This window comes from Oryctolagus cuniculus, chromosome 1 (assembly GCF_964237555.1).
Source record: "Oryctolagus cuniculus chromosome 1, mOryCun1.1, whole genome shotgun sequence".
In the NCBI taxonomy this organism is placed as follows: Eukaryota; Metazoa; Chordata; class Mammalia; order Lagomorpha; family Leporidae; genus Oryctolagus; species Oryctolagus cuniculus.
The window spans coordinates 57,454,333-57,476,292 of NC_091432.1; the positions used below are offsets into that span (position 1 = coordinate 57,454,333).

The 21,960-nt window shown below is 45.1% G+C and overlaps 1 protein-coding gene across 22 annotated transcripts in view; it reads left to right on the forward strand.

Annotated features, from left to right (window-relative positions):
* The window catches only part of DENND2B (DENN domain containing 2B), a 186,972-nt gene that overhangs the window by 121,398 nt on the left and 43,614 nt on the right, over positions 1–21,960 (forward strand). For all 22 annotated transcript variants that reach the window (XM_070073709.1, XM_051824064.2, XM_051824107.2 and 19 more), the window contains one exon: positions 10,208–10,312. In XM_070073709.1, the coding sequence (XP_069929810.1) occupies positions 10,233–10,312 (80 nt within the window). In that variant the 5' untranslated portion in view covers positions 10,208–10,232. The remainder of the gene's footprint in view (positions 1–10,207; positions 10,313–21,960) is intronic.

Consider the following 21,960-nt stretch of genomic DNA (forward strand, 5'->3'; position numbering starts at 1 on the left):
GGGAGCTGGACACTCAGTCCAGGTCTCTCACGGGTGGCAGGCATCCAGGTACTTAAACCATTACCTGGGCCTCCCAGGAAGCTAGAATTGGAAGCTGAGCCAGGACTCAATCCCAGGCACTCAGATGTAGGATACTGGTGTCCCAGACAGTGTCTTAACAGTTGTGCCAGTTGTTTACCCTCTCCCTGTGGATGAGGGAAGTTGCAGGGAGAGGTTGGTATGGAGGGAAAGAGGGTCTGAGAGATGTTTGCTCAGCAGGATGGACAGGCAGATGACCCCCAGGGCAGTCAGAGTACAACTCCACGCCATGCTGTAGCTGTGCTGTAACTACTGCTTGCAGGACCCTGGCCGTAAGCATGTTCTCAGCCTACCCAGAGCTCAGTTCCCTTTGCCATCTTTTCTGTCCCTTTGGGCTGCTTCTTTCTCCCTCTCTAAATATTTATTTATTTTAAAGGCAGAGTTACAAAGAGAGAGACAGACAGACAGACAGATAGAGCTAATGAGATCTTCCATCTGCTGGTTCACTCCCCAAATGGCCACAACAGCCAGAGGTGTGTCAGACTGAAGTCAGGAGCCTGGAGCTCCATCCAGGTCTCCCTCATGAGAGGCAGGTGCCCAAACACTTGGGCCGTCTTTTGTTGCTTTCCCAGGTGCATTAGCAAGGAGCTGGATAGGAAGTGGAGCTACAGCAGCCAGGGCTGGGCCAGGCCAAAGCCAGGAACCTAGAACTCTATCCAGGTCTCCTGTCAGTGGCAGGGGTCCAGGCACTTGGGCCATCTTCTCCTACTTGCCCAGATGTGCTATCAGGGTGATGGATCAGAAATGGAGCAGCTGGGACTCAAACCTGTGCTCCTGGTGTTACAGGTGACAGTTTAACTCTCTGCGCCACAATTCTAGCTCCTGTTTTGTTTTGTTTTGTTTTTACTGCAAGATAGAGGCTGGGCACCCCTCCAACGGAGATGGCTTCAGAGACTGACCTCTGACTGGTCTCTTTCTGGACCTTTGGGATAGTGTCTGTGGACCAGGCGATGGGATTGGACTGCAGGGAGAAGGAGCACTCAGGATGCTGGAGAGAGCAGCAGCAGGGAGCCTTGCTGAGGGCCTTTTTGCTGTGGCAGTGAGGGGAGTAGATGGGAGTTTCAAGCAGCCAAGAGGCTGTACCCTCTTCTCCTCTTCCTCGTGCTGCTTGGGCACAGTCATCCTAACCCTGCCTGCCAGGCCATGTCAGGGAGCTGCGTGCCTACCCGCTGACTGGGAAGTCGGGGCCCAGCTGAATGAAGCTGGCTGGGTGGAGGCACAGGGGCTCACTTCTTCCGGATGGGCCACTGTCCTCAGCTCCTGCCAGGGGTTGCTAGAAAGGCAGATGGTGATGGCAGATTTCTAATTCTTCAAGAGAAGCCAGAATCTGAATTTTGATTTGTATTCACCTGATTTCTTAAACGTTTGACAATGAATCTAATTTACTTCAGTGGAAAGGGAAGGCCAAATAAAGGTATTATGGAGCACACATTTAGGACTTATAGTACAAATTCTTTCCTGCAGGAGTTTAGAAGTACCCTGTGCACACCTGAAGTCTGAGGAATCTGTCTAGATGAGACCTGGATGGTACTTTTATTGGGTTCACTGATGTACCTGTTTCTCCATTGTTGAGGGCCAGTGGTTCTGTGCAGGGCAGAAGACATTAAGGGGTGTGGGGAAGAGGGGACAAGGCCAGGTGTCCATCTTTAATTTGCTTGCCATTAGGCAAACTCTAGGGAAGATGGACTGTGGTGACCTCTCATCCTTTTCTAAATCCTTAGGAAAAATGCCGCAGGATACAAGCCTTCATACTTAAAGGGTGTATAAGATTAGTGTAAAGTGTTTCCCAAAATGCAGATTCTTACACCTCATCCCCACAGATTCCCATTCAGGAGCTAGAGGTGAGGCCTGGGACTCTGCATTTTTAATAACCACACCCTCTCTCCCCTCAGTCACTTTCAGGAAAGTAAGTGGACAGCAGAGTTAAAGCTGGGGGCCGGCACCGCGGCTCACTAGGCTAATCCTCCGCTTGGGGCGCCAGCACACCGGGTTCTAGTCCCAGTCGGGGTGCTGGATTCTATCCTGTTTGCCCCTCTTCCAGTCCGGCTCTCTGCTGTGGCCCCAGGAGTGCAGTGGGGGATGGCCCAGGTGCTTGGGCCCTGCACCCACACGGGAGACCAGGAGAAGCACCTGGCTCCTGGCTTCAGATCCGCGCGGTGCGCTGGCTGAAGCGCTGGCCGCGGCGGCCATTGGAGGGTGAACCAACAGCAAACGAAGACTTTTCTCTCTGTCTCTCTCTCTCACTGTCCACTCTGCCTGTCCAAAAAAAAAAAAAAAAAAAAAAAGCTGGGTCCACATTCTTCCTCTGCTCCTTTATCAAATTAATTATCCTCGACCAGACATATAATTTGTCAGAAGAATTTCCTAAGCTGAAAGAATGGGGCTGTACTCATGCTGTCACTGCCTCATTGAATGCTGAGACCTGAATTAGAAGACAACTGAGGGAGTGCAGGGTCCAGCTCAGAGCAGGGGCTCAAATCCCTGCCTTGCTGCTTCCCAGCTTTGTGGCCTGGGGCAAGCTTGTTAGCCACTCTGTATCTTGGTTACCTCTGTAGCTTTAGAGTTAATAGTCATACCTACTTGACAGTATTGTTAGAAGGGCTAAAGGATTGAATACATGTGTGAAATGCTATTATAACAACCATATGAAAAATGTAGCTGCACATCTCAGGTCCTCTTACTGCGGGTAACAAACAACTTAAGGCTTGATTCAGATGTCACCTCTTTAGGTGACCATCCTGGAGTCCACTTCTACTTCACTTTTCTCTCCTCCAAAGTTGGAGCTGCGTCTTTGTGTTTCTGTATCCTGGCACCTTGTACCATGCCTGGTGTAAACAGGTCGAATGGCAGTGCCAGGGAGTCTGAACAATTACTCAGACGTAGAAATGGAGAAGTTGTCATCCAAATAACCAGCAAAACATAATCTGGAAGAGAAACCAGCGATGAGGCTCCTATGTGTCGCCTAGGGCAGTCATGGGAGGTAGGCCACGTGTTAGTGGGTGTTGAGGAGACTCAGCTTTTGTTCCCACTGTACCTCCAGTACCTGAGATGTGTTCTCTTCATAGAAAAGTTCCTAAGGTACTTTACTGTGTTCCTTTCTCTGGATTGCAGCTCTTCAGATAATTGCCTGTAATTTGTCAGAGCCGGGGTTTTGAGAAACTTGTGACATTGCCATTGGTGGGCCTGCAAGCCAGAGAGCATCTCTCTCCTTGCAGCCTAACTCACTGAGGTACCAGGCTGACGGCATAGAGGAGAGTCTGGGGCTGCCTTCAAGGGACTGAGCAGGAATGCCACCCAGGGACCCCACATCCCTAGGGTGCTCGTGCCCACACTGCAGGTGTAAAGGCGTGGCCTGCCCTTCCATTCCTCAAGCTCCCATATTACTCTGCAACCCTGGGCCATCTGGAGCAGTTGGTGGGGGTGGTAAGTTACATTCTCTTCTCAAGTGCTGGGCCCTTCCAAGGTTCTCAGCAGCGCCTGCTCAGGATGCCTGAATTGTTAGGTCATTTCTGAGAGTGACATCTGCACTCTTGCAGAAGTGTGACTAAGGGCGCTGCTGTGGACCCCTTTTTTTCTGTTTGTTTATTTGTTACTTTGTTGTTGTTGTCTGCTCCTCTCTGGATTACATTTTAGAATTTTTCTTCCTAGGGCCTGCACTGTGGTGTAGTTGGCTAAGCCTCCGCCTGCGGTGCCAGAATCCCATATGGGCGCCAGGTCGAGTCTTGGCTGCTCTTCTTCCAATCCAGCTCTCTGCCATGGCCTGGGAAGGCAGTAGAAGATGGCCCAAGTGCTTGGGCCCCTGCATGCATGTGGGAGACCCGGAAGAAGCTTCTGGCTCCTAGCTTCTGATTGGCCCAGCTCCGGCCATTGCGGCCATCTTGGGAGCGAACCAGTGGATGGAAGAACCGCCCCCCCCATCTCTGTAACTCAGCCTCTGAAATAACTTAATAAATAAATAAATCTTTAAATTAAAGCAAAAAAAATTTCTTCCTGGCCCAGATATCAGAATCAGCTACTTTTTTTGTTCTTACCAAGTTGGCTCTGTGTTCTCCTATGTAACTACAGAGTAGCATTTCAGAGCAGTGGGTCCACCCTCCTAAAGAGTGGAAATTCAGGACAGAAGTTGTGTTTCGTCCTGTTCTTTAGTATATTACAGTGTCTGGTCTATCCTCAACTTCTCTGCTGTTTCCCTGAGGGCCTGCTCTGGACCTGGTAGAGCATCAGGTGTTGTCTTTATGGTTCTTGTGACCATGGCTACCAAGTGCAGCTGAAAACTGATGTGTAGCAAGTTAATGCCTTATAGCACTATGCCCCTAAAGACCCATAGAGCCAATGTACGGAAGCTTCCAGAAGCTGCCTCCTCTCTCCCTCTTTCTGTTACAGACACAGTCATATGCCAAGCACTTATCTGGGCACTGGGCTGGTAGCGTAGGGAATATCTCACCAGAGCTTCTCCCCCTTCCCCTGACCTGACTTCCTTCCTTCGTCCCCTCCTCTCCCTCATCATTACCACTAACATGCTATGTACTTGAATTCATAAATATTTTCGCCTAATGAGTAGGGAAGACTTTTCTCCATTTTATGAAGGATGACAGTGAGGACTAGAATTGGTTTCCTTTTTTCCAGAAGCACCTGCAGTTTCTATCTTTGTTAAGATTTATTTATTTATTTGAAATTTGAGAGGCAGAGTTACAGACAGCTAGAGGGAAAAACAGAGAAATCTTCCATCTGCTGGTTCATTCCCCCAAATGCAATGACCCAAGTTGGGCTGACTTGAAACTAGGAGTTGGGAGCTTCTTCTGGGTCTCTCATGAGGATGCAGGGGCCCAAGCGCTTGTGCCATTCTCCACTGCTTTCCCAGGCCATATGCAGAGAGCTGGATTGGAAGAGGAGCAGCCAGGACTCAAACTGGCACCCATATAGGATGCTCGTGCAGTAGGCGGAGGCCTAACCCACTACACCACAGTGCCAGCCCCGCACCTGCAGTTCTTACCTTGGAGGGATGCTCCATGGTTGTCACCATCAGATAATTACCTCTATGCCAGCGGGCTGCTGCTTCCTAATGGCAGTTCCACCCACTACAACAATCACCAAAACCTCAAACCTGAGAGCATCCATAAAGTTACAGACATTAGAGACTGCATTCAGTGTTGAAATTAGGAAAGGTCTGTAAATATATATGAAGAGCTAAAGTTTGACTTGGTGTTATTGTTGATTGCAATCACTGAAGATTATTAGTGTCCATAAAAGTATGCTTAACTTTCACATCCAGATACTCTTCATTTTGGTTAGTGTGACAGTGGTGAACTCCTGTTCATAAACTGTCAGCTTCCATGATGGTAGTGTCAGCCCACACATCAGTTGTTTTGTCTCACACCCATTCTCCATGGCTCTTAATAAGTTTCCTTTAGCCCTTAAGGTTTAACACCTGTATTGAGATAATAATTCATGTATCATAAAATTCTCTCCTATAATTCTGTGGTGTTCAGTATTCACAGAGTCGCACAACCATTACCACTATCGAGTCCAGAATATTTTTGTCGTCCCTCCCCCGCAACAAAAGTCCTCATATTCATATCACTCTTGTCCCAGTCTGCCACCCTCAGTCCAGCCTGGGGTAAACACTAATTTGCTTCCTGTCTCTGAAGATTTATTTGCCTATCCTGGACATTTCATAAGGGTGGGATGGAGGTTTATCTGTGCTGAACAATGTGTCAGTCCTTCTTTCCTTTTTATGGCTGAATAATACTCCAGTATTGGATACACACCACATTTTGTCTATATGTTCCTATCAGTTAATGGACATGTGGGTTTCTGCTGTTACAAATAATGCTGTTAGAAATATTTGTGTGCAGTGTTTGAGTGGACATGCATATTTCTCTTGAATATATCTAGGAGTGGGTCTTACTGGTTCTTGTGGTAACTTTGAACATAACATCTTGAGAAATGGCCAAATGTTTTTTTAAAATGGGTGCACATTTTTACATTCTAATTTCTCTCTACAATCTATCTGTTGTTTTTCTCTCTCTTTATTACAGCTTTCCTAGTAGATGTGAAGTAATATCTTGCTGTGGTTTTGATTTTGTATTTCCCCAAATGATTAATGATGTTGAGCATTGTTTCATGTGCTTTTTGGCCAATATTTTTCTCATTTCAAAGAATTTTATTTATTACTTAAAATTTATAATAGAATGTTTGCTAATTCAATGGAGGAGGAATATATTTTAATATGTCATATATATGTATACCTGTGTCCTTTTTAATATGACATATGCTACTATTAGAATTGTTTTGTTTTGCAGTTATACTTTCTAATATTTAATTTGTGTTACATAGATTAATACTACTTAAATTCCAAAATATTCAATTTAAAATGATTAATATAGTAATTATATAAGCATCTGTATGTAAGCTCAAATTTGTCCTAATTATAATAGGACATAATAATAGAGTACTAATTTATTTAGAGCATATCAACATAAGAGACCTCCATAAAATACACAAAGTGTAAATAAATGTTTATGTGTCTGGGAAACAAAGGCAAGGTCTACCTTAACTCTGGCATGTAAAGACTGTTATTTGTTCCTTATAACTGATGGATAACTTTGAAATAAAATTGGAAGAACAGGCAGAGACACCATGGGAAAAAGAACTTCCATATATGAACTGTAATTATGGTTCTTATTAATTTACTTATTTTTCACAAAACTTACTGATTTGTTCTCAAAAATATTATAATATATGACTAATTCAAACCTCTTTAGAAATATTTTAATTACCTTTCTGATAACTTCACAGGAAAAATTGTTTCACCTGTGAAAATCTTTGAGGCATATGAGACCTTTCATTTCTGTTTGGCATAATTATTGACCCAGCACTCAGGTCCTGACTCAGTTAGGTTGTATTTATAGAAACTCTAAACTGCATTGCTACTTCTTACCATTATTTTGAGTGTAGGAACAAAATAATGGTATTGGAAAAATTGGATCTGGCAAACATTACTGAACATACAGATATATACTCTTTGAATATGAGAAAACTTCCAAAAGTATTGCAAAATTTCATCTTTTTCCATAATTTTCACATACTTGTACAACAGTATTTCATTTATTATTTTACATGTACAATAGATTAAATATTGTAAGCCCTGTTCTCATTTAGGCTCACAGTGTAACGTGAACAATGGTAAGAACAGATTGTATGAAACAGATGCATTAATTACATGTACATGTTTAAAGAACTATGAATCTGGAAAAGATTTTTAAACATCACACAATTGACCTACTTACATTTATCAAGTCTGTTCAGAAGAATGACTCCCCTGTTTTTAAGGATTTATCTTTCACCTTCAATGCAATTCTTGCCATACTATAATGTGCTTCTGATTCATTCTGATTTTTCTGTAAAAGATTTCTCAAAGTGACCTTTCTCATTTTATTTCTACCACACTCATCGTCTTGTCATTCTTGTCATTTGTATCGCTTTTGTCAAACTTAAGGTCACTTCCACACTTGTATTAGAGAGGACAGAGAACCAGAAACAATATGGAATACATACACATAATATAGGCCAGTTTTTTATTTTTGGAAAATATCTGTTCAAATTTTTTGTCTCCTTTTTAATTGAGTTTTTATTATTGAATTGTAAGAAGTTTTTATATATTCTGGATACAAGTTCCTTTGCAGATGCATGATTTGCAAATAACTTTTCCCAATCTTTTCACTTTCCTGAAGGTATTACTTATAGAACAAAAGATTCTTCATTTTGCTATAATGCAGTTTATGTCTTTTTTCTTTTGTTGCTTATGCTTTTGATGTCATGTCTAAGAAGCCACTGCCTAATCACAAAGATTTACTTTTATGTTTAAACTTGATTTTGTCATTTTAGCTGTTACATTTAGGACTACAATCCATTTTTACTTAATGTTTTGATATGTGATATGAAGTTAAAAGTCTTACTTTATTCTTTTGTACGTGGGTATCTAGTTTTCCAAGCATCATTTTTTTCCCTCAGAAACTTTATATACATATGATTAACTCTGTTAAGTAAAGAGTGCAACAAATAGTATGAAAAAAAATTTCCTCAAAAGTCAGGACAAAGGGCTATTCAAAGTCATTGCTTCTCTAAGTGTCAGTTTTGCTTCTGCAGATTGCCTTTTAGGTGCTCTATAGTTATCACAGGTCAGGGAGAACATATGGTATTTGTCCCTTTGGGACTGGCTTATTTCACCAAGAATGATATTTTCCAGTTTCATCCATTTTGTTGCAAATGACCAGATTTCTTTCTTTCTCTCTCTCTCTCTCTCTCTTTTTTTTTTTTAACCACCTGGCATCATTTACTGAGACTTCTTTCCCCACAGAGTTGTCATGGCGTCCTTTTTGAGAATCAGCTGACCACAATTCTATGGGTATATTTTAGGATTCTTGATTCTATTCCATGATTTCTCTTCTTATGTCTGTATAGTACTCCCTTGACTACTATAGCTTGGTATATGTTTTGAAATTAGGAAATCGGTTCCTCTAACATTATTAAAAAATGTTTTTGAGTGCTGTGGATCCTTTGCATTTCTATAAAATGCTAAGATCAGCTTGTCATTTTTTGCAAAGAAGCCGGCTGGGATTTTGATGGGTATCTTGTTGACTCTGTAGATCAACTTGGACTATATTGCCATCTTAACAATTTAAAATTTTTTGATCCATTACCATGATATGTCTTCCTCTCCCCACCCTTTTTTTTTTGTCTTTAATTTCTTTCAACAATGTTTTATAGATTACAGTTTACAAATCTTATACTTTTGTTAAGCTTGTTTTAAGGGTTTTATTTTTTTTTTTTTTGCTGCTATTATTACTGGAATTATTTTTTTAAAATTGTTTCCATATTGCTCTATGCTGGTGTATAGAAATAAAATTGACTTGTTAATATTTTTATATTCTGCAATCTTGAACAGACTAGTTTCATTGCTTTATGTGGAATCCTTAGGATTCAGTGTGTATAAAATCTTGCGACCTGCAAATAAAGATAATTTTACTTTCCACTCATATCTTCTTAAAAGGAAGAACTGATTTTTATTTTTAAAATATTTATTTATTTGAAAGAATGAGAGTAAGAGATCTTCCATCTACTGGTTCACTCCTCAAATGCCCACAACAGCTGGGGCTGGACCAGGCTAAAACCAGGAAAAGAAACTCCATCTGGGTCTCCCATGTGGGTAACAAGGACCTAGAACCTTGGGCCCTCATCTGCTGTCTCTAAGTACGTTAGCAGGAAGCTAGATTGGAATTGCAGGGCAGCCAGGACTTGAACCAGGTATTATAATATGGGTGCCCCAAGGTGTAGCTCCACCCACTGCACCACAACACCTTCTCGTATGTCTTGTTTTTCAATCCACATGTACTATTTAAGTTGGAACTTTTTCTTCCTTTCATTCTTTGCCATATTGTGTTCCCTCATGGATGATGTCAGAAGAAATATGCTTGGCTTACTACTTCCAATGGCTACCCACAATGGTCTTTCCTGAAGATCCTATTTTAAGTAAAACACCTGCTGGTTCATTCTCTAAATGCCTAGAACACCCTGTTGCTGGGCCAGGTAAAAGTAAAGAGCTGAGAACTTAATTTTGGTCTCCTGTGGGTGGTAGGGTCTCAAGCACTTGAATCATCATCACTTGCTGCCTCCCAGGGTACATATCAGCAAGAAGCTGGAATTGGAAGAGGAGCATTCTGATGGGTTAATTTTTTTTTTTCAAAGGAAGTCAGTGTCAAGTTTCATCTAGAAAAATATTGAGTAAATAGTAGGTCAGGAAGTATGCAGATATGGCAACAATCATAAAGGCTGTTTGGAATGACAGATGTTTAGGAAGCTCTGACTTAAGAAATGAGGAGGGGTGAGATGATGGAATATTTATCATTTTCTATGAAGTGAGAAGTTACCTGTTAGCCTCTTTACTGCAGGCCAAGGGTCTGTTAAGGCTATTAGCCTGTGACACATGGAATTAAACATATGTGGGAAAGTGGTTTCTACCACTTTCCACAGAAACCCTCTTGGCAGTTTTGGAGGTCATCTGAAAGATGTTTGAGGTACTTTTGGCTGCCCATGGAAACTTGGCTGACAGGCTGTATCTTCTTTGCAGGGCTCTGGGTTTGCAGAGAGCCGAAATGACCATGACTGCCAACAAGAATTCCAGCATCACCCATGGAGCCGGAAGCACTAAGGCCCCTCGGGGGACTCTGAGCAGGTAGGTAGGAAAGCACTGCTGGGTGATGACATCGGGGGACAGCCAAATGGCTTCAGTCCTGCCAAAATGTAAATGATTATCATTGTGACTGTGGACAATCTTCAGGTGGCTGGTCCAAGTCCAGCTGATGCTTGACCATTAAGCAAAAGTCTATGCCCTTTTCTAGTTCGAGAAGTCTCTGCAGGTGTTGCATATAGAAACTCTAAAATAAGCTCTGCTTTGTTCTGTTGTAGGTTTCTAGCATTTTAGGAATGGGGCTACCAAGAAACAAGTGATATTCTTCATAACCTTCTTCCAGGGTGGGAAAGTTCCAGGGCCTATGCCTGAGTTAGGCTGCAGTCGTTAGAGGTTGACCACACCGGGGAAGCGTGAGTAGGCACTTATACAATTAGTACATATTCCAGGCAGAATTCTATGCACTATAAATTTTTTTTTTTTTTTTTTTGACAGGCAGAGTGGACAGTGAGAGAGAGAGAGAGACAGAGAGAAAGGTCTTCCTCTTCCGTTGGTTCACCCTCCAATGGCCGCCGCGGCCGGCGCGCTGCGGCCGGCACGCTGCGGCCGGCACATCGCACTGATCCAAAGCCAGGAGCCAGGTGCTTTTCCTGGTCTTCCATGCGGGTGCAGGGCCCAAGCACCTGGGCCATCCTCCACTGCACTCCTGGGCCATAGCAGAGAGCTGGCCTGGAAGAGGGGCAACCGGGACAGAATCCAGAGCCCTGACCGGGACTAGAACCCGGTGTGCCGGTGCCACAAGGCGGAGGATTAGCCTATTGAGCCACGGCGCCAGCCACTATAAAAATTTAAGATGAGCTGCAAGGAAAGAAACTTGGGGAATTTTAGTCTGTGTAACCTATAATCTAGTTTTCTGGTTTTGTTTTCTTTTTTAAAGTGGAACTGCGGGGACTGGCGCCGCGGCTCACTAGGCTAATCCTCTGCCTGCGGCACCAGCGCACCAGGTTCTAGTCCCGGTTGGGGTGCTGGAATCTGTCCCAGTTGCTTCTCTTCCAGTCCAGCTCTCTGCTGTGGCCCGGGAGTGCAGTGGAGGATGGCCCAAGTGCTTGCGCCCTGCACCTGCGTGGGAGACCAGGAGAAACACCTGGCTCCTGGCTTCGGATCAGCACAGTGTGCCGGCTGCAGCAGCCATTGAGGGGTGAACCAACGGAAAAGGAAGACCTTTCTCTCTGTCTCTCTCTCTCACTGTCCACTCTGCCTGTCAAAAAAAAGTCCATTACTTGGCTTAGAAGTTACAATTAAAGTGGAACTGCGGTACAACTGAAAAAACATGGATTTTGGGATCAAAGAATTGGATTCATATCCAAGCTTTATATACCAGTTACTGGGACTTCAGAATGTTTTCCTGTGCCCCCTAAAATCTTGGTTACTTATCTCAGAGTCATTGGTGAAGGTTAAATGGTTTATGTCAGTGTTTAGCATAGTGGCTCATATAAAGTTACTTGATAAGTTACTGCTCCTTCCTTGTAATAAAGGCCTGCAGAATTGGCAGATCGATGTACGTATACAGTGCTCTCACCAGAGCTTCTCAGGTTTTGGCCAAGGTTTGATGCTAATTTCCTAGAAGAACTTCCGGGCTGTTTAATAGAGCCTTGTAGCTTTCATAGTCCCTTCTGCTGTTTCTCAGGTTGACAAATTTGGCTTTGGAGCCTGTAAAAACTAGGATGGGCCTCTCTGAGAAGGTACTTGGCTTTGGTGGGATAGGGCTAGTTCCTTCCTAGATGTCTGGGTTGTGCAGTTGCTAGGCTGAGCCCAGTGGGGTGTGGCACATTCAGGTCTGGCTGGAGGTGGTGGTAGATAGTTGGTTCACTCAGAGCTAGATTCCAGATATGGTTGATAAAATAGAGCACAAGATGTAGCCGCTGGGGAATTCTTGGCATGAATGAGGCAGGGAGTTCTCACGCAGAGCTTGGTCCCAGTAGTAACGATCTGGATGGTCTGTGAGAAGCAGGCAGGGGTTGGTGGGTGGACTCTTACCAATGACTTGTTAAGTACATAAGGACTTAGCCAGACAAGCTGAATACTCACCCACTAGCAGCAAGACCAGTAAGAAAACCCCCTGCCTCTGTACCCCCTCTGATCTATACTGGGTTCATGCGTACCTGCTTTCCTGACCTGGCTGAGGCTAGGATCTGCAAGGACCAGCAACTTCTTAGCTAAAACAAGTGGAGAAACTGAATTCTTCCAGAGCATTTTGGTGTCCCCGGTGGAAATGGGCCTGCATGTCAGTCTTTGTCTCTCATTGCCTGCTTGTGAGAACCATCTTGCTGAGCCCTCACCTGCCTGGTGCTATGTCTTACCCCTCAGTCTTGCTGTGATTGAGTTGGCAGCCAGAGACTTAGAATTAAGGTTCCCATTGCTTGCTGTTCAGTTTTTTTTTTCTTTTTAAGATTTGATTGATTTTTTGAGAGGTAGAGTTAAAGATAATGAGAGGTAGAGACAGAGAGAAAGGTCTTCCTTCCGTTGGTTCACTCCCCAAATGGCCACAACGGCTGGAGCTGCGCTGATCCGAAGCCAGGAGCCAGGTGCTTCTCTGGGTCTCCCACATGGGTGCAGGGGCCCAAGCACTTGGGCCATCTTCTACTGCTTTCCCAGGCCATAGCAGAGCGCTTCATCGGAAATGGAACAGCCAGGACTAGAACTGGCGCCTCAGGCAGAGGATTAACCCACTGTGCCATGACGCTGGCCCCGCTGTTGGTTTTAACATCAGATTCATGTAGGGTAAACTAAACATATGTGCTTTTATAATTTTATTGTTTATTTCAGACAAATTGTACCTTTAGAACATTAGTTGGAGACCACCATACCCAGAAGCCCTTAACTCCTTTATTCATTTAGTTCTTCCAGCTTGCACCATGCAGTGTGAAGTGGGAATAGTGTGGGAGGTGCAGTGTGTACATCAGGTGTCAAACCAGAAGCACGACTGTGGACAGGAGCCCCAGTTTCTGTCTGGAATACATGCCTACATGTTTCTAAATGCTTTCAGGAGTTGCTGTTCCTTTTGCTTCCCCGCATGCTGCTACCATGCCACCCTGGATGATGCCTGTAAATATCTGAGCCTCAGGTGTGCCGAAAAAAAGTGCTTTCAGGCTTCCACTTCTAAGCCTTCACTTGCTTCCTGCTACATTACTGTTTCTCTCTCTCTCCCCCTCCCTCCCTTCCTGGGAACCTGGCCTTTGGCATAGAATCACAGGCCTCTGTGGCTAGCTACACCCTTCTCTCAGAGGCTACCCCTTTGCGGTAGGTATTAGTTAGACATTATAATCTAGTGGTTTCTCTGGTGGCCTTTACCCTCAAACCACATCCGGATGTGTTCTTTTTGCCGAGGAAGGCAGTCAGTCACTGGTTCATTTAAAAGTCATTGTCACTGAACTCTGAGGGTTCTGCTAGGCTCTTTGCTAGACACTAGGGGAGAGCGGGATGATCTAGTCTTCTTTGTCCAAGGCATTAACAACTTGGATTGCTGAACTGGCACCTGAATTTCCTAGTCTGACCCTTTGAATTTAGCAGTGATCTAATACCCTTTTATCATTGCTAGCCCAGGAGTCCATGGAGGAGAAGACTCCTCGATGTGACTGGCACTCTGGTTGGGGAGGGCAATGGTGCTGGACCCTTAGAAAGCTGGGCCTTGGACTCCCTGGCTACTTTGGGAGTCTCCACATCATCTCCATCAAGAGAGAGGCACCCAATGGTACTAAGAGGCATTTGTGTCTAGCTTTAGGGCAAGGGAAAACTCTAGGACAAGGAAAACTGGTAGAGATGGGCAGATAGGACCCTGTGGAACCTTCAAGAGATACATATTGGTAGGGCTGTATCCTTAATTTGCATAAGACTTCATCTGGTGCTACCACCAAGCCAGTCTGGGTTACAGGTCCTGGATTCCAGTCCCTGGGTTTTCACAGATGTTTTGGTAATTTATTCCCTTCCATTTCCTTTTCACTCCAGCCTCCATTTGGCAGGACCATGTGGGAGGAAGAAATCAAACCTTTTTATTTGACTGCCTAAGTTTGTTCTTTGCTGTGCCTTGGTCTCCTGGAACACGTTTCTCTTTTTTGGTGAGGGGGAATGGGTGTGAGACCTCATACTTACCTTACTCCCACAGGCTATCCCACGCCAGCTCACAAGATTTGGCTGTATCCAATTCTGGGGTTGGAGAGGGGTTCTCAAAGCGCCTTTGAATTACAGAGTCCAGGTTTTACTGTATTGGTGTTGATTACCTGGGGGTGGAACCAGAGGCAGCTGGGTGACTTGCAAACAAGGAAGCATTAGTTTGGAGCTAATTCAGCTGCTTCAGTGGGACGAATTCTGCCACTTGTTGCTCTCAGGAGGTCTCACTTGGGCATTCAGAGCTAGCAGAAAGCAGGGGCTCTTCTCAGAAGATCTGCTACATTTCCCGATTTCTTCCTCAACTTCCTCACTGTGAAACTACGACCAGAGTCTCTGCAGCTTGAACATACAGGCTGTTGGTCTTGGTTTTGGGAACCTTGCTTCTAGCTGTAGGTATGGAAAACCTGGGTAAGAGTGCAGGCTTCTGGTTGATTTCTTTCTGTGTTTCCAAAGCCTAGAACAACGTTTGGCACATGGAAGACGTTAACTAAGGGTCAGTGTTGTGATGCAGTGGGTAGGCTGCTGCTTGCAATGCCAGTGTCCCGTATGAGCACCACTTCCGATCCAGCTCCCTGCTAATGCACCTGGGAAAACAGTGGTTGCTGGCCAAAGTAGTTGGGCCCCTGCCACCCATGGGGGAGACCCAGATGGAGTTCCAAGCTCCTGACTTTGGCCTGGCCCAGCCCCAGCCTTGTGGTCATTTGGGGAGTGAACCAGCAGATGGAAGATCTCTTTCCATATCCCCATCTCTGTCACTCTGCCATTCAAATAAATAAATCTTAAAAAAAAAAATACAAGACCAGAGCCAGATCATGAAAAGTCTTGCAAACCAGGTGAAGAAGTTTGGTGGCCACTTAACCCACAGCACCACCAATGCTGGGCCCTGGTCTTTCCTTCTACTTTTATCTTTCTCTGCTCTCTTAATATAGACCTCACTTTTTTGCTAGTCTGGATGCAAATATTACTTGTCTCTCAGTGCTTTTCTTGACCACCCAGCTAAGAAGGCTTCCCCTCCCCCATTGCATTCACTCCTAGAACCCTTGGTTTGGAGCCACCTAATGATGTTTGTCATATAGTACCTCATGGGGAGGAGATCTGTGTGTTGCAGGTCTTTGGAGGTACAGCCCATACTTGGTTGGAATGTTTAAGATGGGAGGGATCTTGATGTTTGTCTGGCTCAGCTACTTAATGCTACATACGAGAGTACTAAAGATCACACAGCTAATTGCCACCAGGGCCATCATTTCAACTCACATGTGAAGATTTCCATGGAAAGGAGACCTCAGTTTGTGATATGATGATATTTGGAGATGTCTTGAGATTCCACTGCCAAAGTGGGTACAGATTTGGACCCTGAGTCTTAGAGTTCAGGAAAAGGGTAAGGGCTGGCAGAGAAGAAGAATCTTGTAAGTAAAAGATAGTGTCAGCCTGTCCTGGCAGGCCACCCCTTGGTAGGACCTGCATTCCCTGTTACCTGAAATCTTCCTAGAATCCAACCATGATGCCATCAGAGCTGCTCTGATTATTTACTACTTTGTAACAAATGGCCCCAAACTTGAGTGACTTAAAATGATGACAGTCATTTATTTTGCTCACAAATTGTGCTTTGGGTAGACCTCAGCAGGCAAGCTTGTCTCCATTTCTCGTAGTGCCAGTTAGGGTTGCTTGAAAGTTGGGAGTGACTCAGTAGCTTAGAGAGTGGAGTCATCCAAAGGTTTCCATATCTTAAGTTGGTAGTGGTGGTCAGCTGGGAGCCTACCTGGGGAGCACCGACATATGGCCTTATGTTTTCATGGGATGCTTACTCTTGGAACCTCGGAGAGAATGAGGCAAAAAAAGACCTGGCATTTTAATGACCCAGCCTCAGAAGTCACATAGTGTCTTCTGTTTCCTATTCTATATTGATTAAGGCCTTAACAAAAAGGTTCCTGAGTTCCAGGGAAGAGAAATTAATGATGGGAAGAATGTCAACATCTCATTGTAAGAAGGATATGTGGGTGGCCAGTGCTGTGGTTAAGCTTCCACCTGCAGCACCGGCATCCGTATGGGTACCAGTTCGAGTCCTGGCTGTTCCTTTTCTGATCCAGCTCTCTGCTATAGCCTGGGAAAGCAGTAGAAGATGGCCCAAGTCCTTGGGTCCCAGCACCCACGTAGGAGACCTGGAGGAAGCTCCTGGCTTTTGATCTGCTCAGCTCCGGCCATCCATTATAGCCATTTGGGGGGTGAACCAATGAATGGAAGACCTTTGTCTCTCCCTTTCTCTGTAACTCTACTTCTCAATGAAATAAAATCTTTAAAAAAAAAAAAAAAAAAAAAAAAAGAGGAGGAGGATATGTGGGGTGGGATATGTTGTGGTAGCCATTTTGGAAAATGCAGTCTGCCCCTGTCTCTAATCATAGCAATTCACATCCCTCTCAGATGAATCTGTCCTCTAGGATCCCAGCAACAGATGCTTGAAGTCTAGGATCTTGTTATCAAACTCCAGTCCAGGAGACTGCCATTGAGGCACAGCCGGTTAAGCCTCCTCTTGGGTTTCTTGTGAGATTGTTCTAGGTTGGACAACAGTTCTTGAGATTCTTAGAAGCCTTATTGTCTTCAATTAGGGTCTGATCTTAGGTACTTAGAAAGTCTTTGTGTGTCTGTAGAGTTCTACGAGGTAATGCTTTAAATCATTTTTTTTAAAGATTTATTTATTTGAAAGACAGAGTTAAAGAGAGAGGTAGAGACAGAGAGAGAGGTCTTCCATCTGCTGGTTCACTCCCCAGTTGACTGCAATGTCTGGAACAGCCGGAGCTGCACTGATCTGAAGCCAGAAGCCAGGAGCCTCCTCTGGGTCTCCCATGTGGGATCAGGGGCCCAAGGACTTGGGCCATCTTCCACTGCTTTCCCATGCCACAGCAGAGAGCTGGATGAGAAGAAGAGCAGCCAGGACTAGAACTGACGTCCATATGGAATGCTGGCACCTCAGGCCAGGGCTTTAACCTGCTGTACCACAGCACTAGCCCCTAAATCATTGGTTTTGTGGTGTTCTGTTTTTGATCTTTTTTTTTTTTTTTAGATTTTTGTTTATTTATTTATTTATTTATTTATTTATTTTTTGACAGGCAGAGTGGACAGTGAGAGAGAGAGAGACAGAGAGAAAGGTCTTCCTTTGCCGTTGGTTCACCCTCCAATGGCCGCTGCGGCCGGCGCGCTGCGGCCGGCGCACCGCGCTGATCCGATGACAGGAGCCAGGTGCTTTTCCTGGTCTCCCATGGGGTGCAGGGCCCAAGCACCTGGGCCATCCTCCACTGCACTCCCTGGCCATAGCAGAGAGCTGGCCTGGAAGAGGGGCAACCGGGACAGAATCCGGCGCCCCGACCGGGACTAGAACCCGGTGTGCCGGCGCCGCTAGGCAGAGGATTAGCCTAGTGAGCCGCGGCGCCGGCCCTCTGTTTTTGATCTTAAAGAATTTTTCAGTCACTTCCTAAATTTTTTTGCAGATTTATTAAGGGATAATTAAGATAAAATACACTGCACAGTTTAAAAGTATAGTTTGATGAGTTTTGTTACACACATACATTTAATAAAACCATCATCACAATCTTGAAACCATTTCCTAATTTGAGAATTTTTAAAGATTTATTTTACTTATTTGAAAGAGTTAGAGAGGTGGAGACAGAAAGAGGTCTTCTATCCACTGGTTACACCTAAATGGCCACAACAGCCAGAGCTGAAGTGATCCGAAGCCAGGAGCCAGGAGCTTCTTCCGGGTCTCCCACATGAGTTGAGGGGCCCAAGGCCTTGGGCCATCTTCTGCTGCTTTCCCAGGCCATAGCAGAGAGCTGGATCGAAAGTGGAGCAACCAGGACTCAAACCAGCGACCATATAGGATGCCGGTGCTGCAGGCTGGGGCTTTAACCTGCTCACCACAGTGCTGACCCCAATTTGAGAATTTTTATGCTCTAGAGAGACTGGGAATGAAAAACAATTTTGTTTTCTGACTCAAAAAGCCCTTTCTTGTTTATGTGTCCTTTAAATTTTGCTTGGAAACAGAAGTTTCTTTTTTTTTTTTTTTAATACTTATTTATTTATTCAAAAGTCAGAGTTACACAGAGGGAGAAGGAGATGCAGAGAGAGAGAGAGGTATTCCACTGCTGGTTCACTCCCCAGTTGGCTACAACAGCTGTAGCTATACTGACCTGAAGCCAGGAGCCAGGAGCTTCTTCCAGGTCTCCTATGTGGGTGCAAGGGCCCAAGGACTTGGGCCATCTTCTACTGCTTTCCCAGGCCACAGCAGAGAGCTGGATCAGAAATGGAGCAGCCAGGTCTCGAACCGGGGATGCTGGCACTGCAGGCGGCAGCTTTACCAGCTAAGCCACAGTGCCGGTCCTGAACAGTTTCTTTATAGCTCATCTCTTTTCTCTGTTTTCTGTGGACAGCTAGAACTCAGAAGCCCTTTGCTTGAAAATCTCCTCAGCTAGTTCATCAAATCTATTAGCTAAAATATTTTCTATTTTCCATGTTACACAAGTGACAGAATCACCAAACATTTCCACACTCCAAGGATTATCTTCTTTCCTCCAGCCTCTAATAACATTTTCCTTACTTCCCTTTAAGCCCCTTCTGATAGTGCACAAATCAGTGGTTTAGCATTTTGTTTCAGCAGCACCACACTTACAGGTACCACCATTTGTTCCAATTACTATCAAATAATAACCCCCTCCCCAAATGTAATTGTGTGAAATAACCATTTTATTCCACTCCCAGACACTATAGGAACAGAGCACTGCAGGAATGGCCTGTCCCTATTTACAACATCTGAGGCCTGGGCTGGAAAGACCTTAAGGCATAGGGTGACTCAGTGAATAATGGATGGTATCACCTGGAGGTGTCTCAGTTCACACGTGTGAGGGTTGATGCTGGCAGTTGCTGGGGCCTTAGCTGGGATACCCCCATATTACCCTCTCTGCATGGTCTGGGACTTGGTTGGTCACAGCATGGGAGACAGGAATCAGAAACTGCTCATTTTCTCAACACCTGGGCACAGCATCATTTTTTTAAAAAACAACCTTTATGTATTTATTTGTTTATTTGAAAGGCAGGGTGACAAATCTTCCATCTGCTGGAATCCCTAATGTCCTAGTCCTATAGAAACATGGCCCCCAAATTCTTTGATAAATTTCCCTGTCAAAATGACATCCTCTCTTAAAACTGTGATTAGTTAAGCAACAGAGTAGAAATGGGATGGGTATTGTGGTGCAGCAGATTAAGCCAACACTTGGGAAGCCCACATCCTACGTATGCGTGCCTGATTGAAGTCCTGACTACTTCACTTCCAATCCAGCGTCCTACTAATGTGCAACCCCCAGGAGGCAGCAGATGATGGCTCAAGTAGTTGGGTCCCTGCCACTCATGTGGGAGGCCTGGATTGAGTTCTGGACTCCTGGTTTTAGCCTGACCCAGCCATGGCTGTTGTGGGCATTTGAGGAGTAAACCAGCAGATGGGAAAATCTATGTCTCTGGTCTCTTTGCCCCTCTCTCTCCTCTGCCCTTCAAGTAAAATGAAAATAAATAAGACAATAAAAATAAAAGTAAATCAGCTGTGAGGCAGGCAGGTGTGAATTTGATACATTTTTTTTAAAGATTTATTTATTTATTTGAAAGGTAGAGGGGCCAGTACCGTGGCATAAGCAGGTAAAGCCGCCACCCGCAGTGCTGGCATCCCATAAGGAGATGGTTCGCGTCCCAGCTGCTCTACTTCCAATCCAGCTCTCTGCTATGGCCTGGGAAAGCAGTAGAAGATGGCCCAAGTCCTTGGGCCCCTGCACCTTCATGGGAGACCTGCAGGAAGATCCTGGCTCCTGGCTTTGGATCGGCTCAGCTCCAGCCGTTGCGGCCAATTGGGAAGTGAACCAGCAGATGGAAGACCTCTTTCTCTCTGCCTCTCCATCTCTCTCTAACTTGCAAGTAAATAAATAAATCTTTAAAAAAAAAAAAGAAAGAAAAGAAAGAAAGGAAAAAAGAAAGGTAGAGATAACAGAGAGGCAGAGGCAGAGAGAGAAAAATCTTCCATCCTCTGGTTCACTCCCCAAATGGCCACCACAGCCAGAGCTGCACTGATCTGAAGCCAGGAGCCTGGAGCTTCTTCTGGGCCCAAGCACTTGGGCCACCTTCCCTGATTTCCCAGTCCATAGCAAGGAGCTGGATGGGAAGTGGATCTGGGACTCAAGCAGGCGCCTGTATGGGATGCTGGCACTGTAGGCAGCGGCTTTGCCCACTATGTCACAGTGCTGGCCCCTTTGATACATTCTTAAATGTGCTTTCTGGTGAAGATGACTCAACTTATGTTCCTACTCTAGCTACCTTTCCACGTACTCTGACAAGCTGCATCTGACCTGTAGAGTCTGTAGATGGTAGCCTACACGTAGCCCCAGTTTGGGGGTTGAGCCTGCCATGAATCCTGTTGGGGGCCTCTAGCCATGTGAGATGAGTTGGCCTTACAAAAAGAAGTCCAAGCTGTGAGAGCTGCGCTGACAGGCTTTTTACTGGGACTGTTCCGGAGTGGAAGGTCAGCAGGAGTTACTGCCTGAGACTTTGCTTTGGGCTGGGGAACAAACTCCTGGACTTGCTGATTAGCACTTGGGCAGCCCTCCTCCTTTTTCTCCTCTGTGCTCAGTGTGGCCTTGGGATTGCACAGCAAGGATGCCATCACTAGAGGTGGGGCAGTTCCTGAGTTGGGGGGAGGATGCTGTTGCCCACTGAGCCAACAGGGTCCACCTGAGTTGAGAAGCCTGAGAATGGTGGATGACCAGTGTCATTAGAAGCAGGTGAGATACCTGCTTGACAGGGATGGAAGCATATTGCAGTCTGGGCTCTGTAGGACCTTTACCTGCAGACGCCGTTTTCGTGGCACACACTGCAAATCCTGGTGCCAGCTTCCTGAACTCCTACAACTTTCCTGCAGCTGGAGCCAACTGGGTCCGCTCCTGATACTAACACTTGTAGTAAGTCCTTGCGACCGGAAAAGAAACAAGCAACTCCAGCATGCTGAGTTCAGAACTGCCCTTATCAAGTGCTAAGGAAAACATCCCCTGGTGCACTTGAAAATATTTAGGACATCCCTTAGCACAGATGCTAGTACCTGAGAGGGGCCTGTGGTACTAACTAAAGGATTGGATGATTCATTTGAAATAGTACCAGAGAGGACATTCTGCCCTTAAACTCTGTGCGTGTGCACGTACACACATGCACACACACATTGCTTTGTTTACATTAGTCTCTTTCCATACCTTTACTTTACTTCATGCCCTTGTCATCTACCTGTGTCTTTGCTGCTCTGCGTGTGTTTATGGACTGCTTTCTTTTAGAATTCCTTTGCATTTCCCCCATCTCTTTATATCTGCTCATCTTTCTCTCTCTTGCTGTGAAACTTGTTTTTGGCAAGGCATACGCTATGGCCTTGGCATCCATGCCTGGAAGAACAGGCTGTCTATGGACAGGGCATGGCACACTAAGTGCCCAGTTCCATTGCTCCTGACACTTTT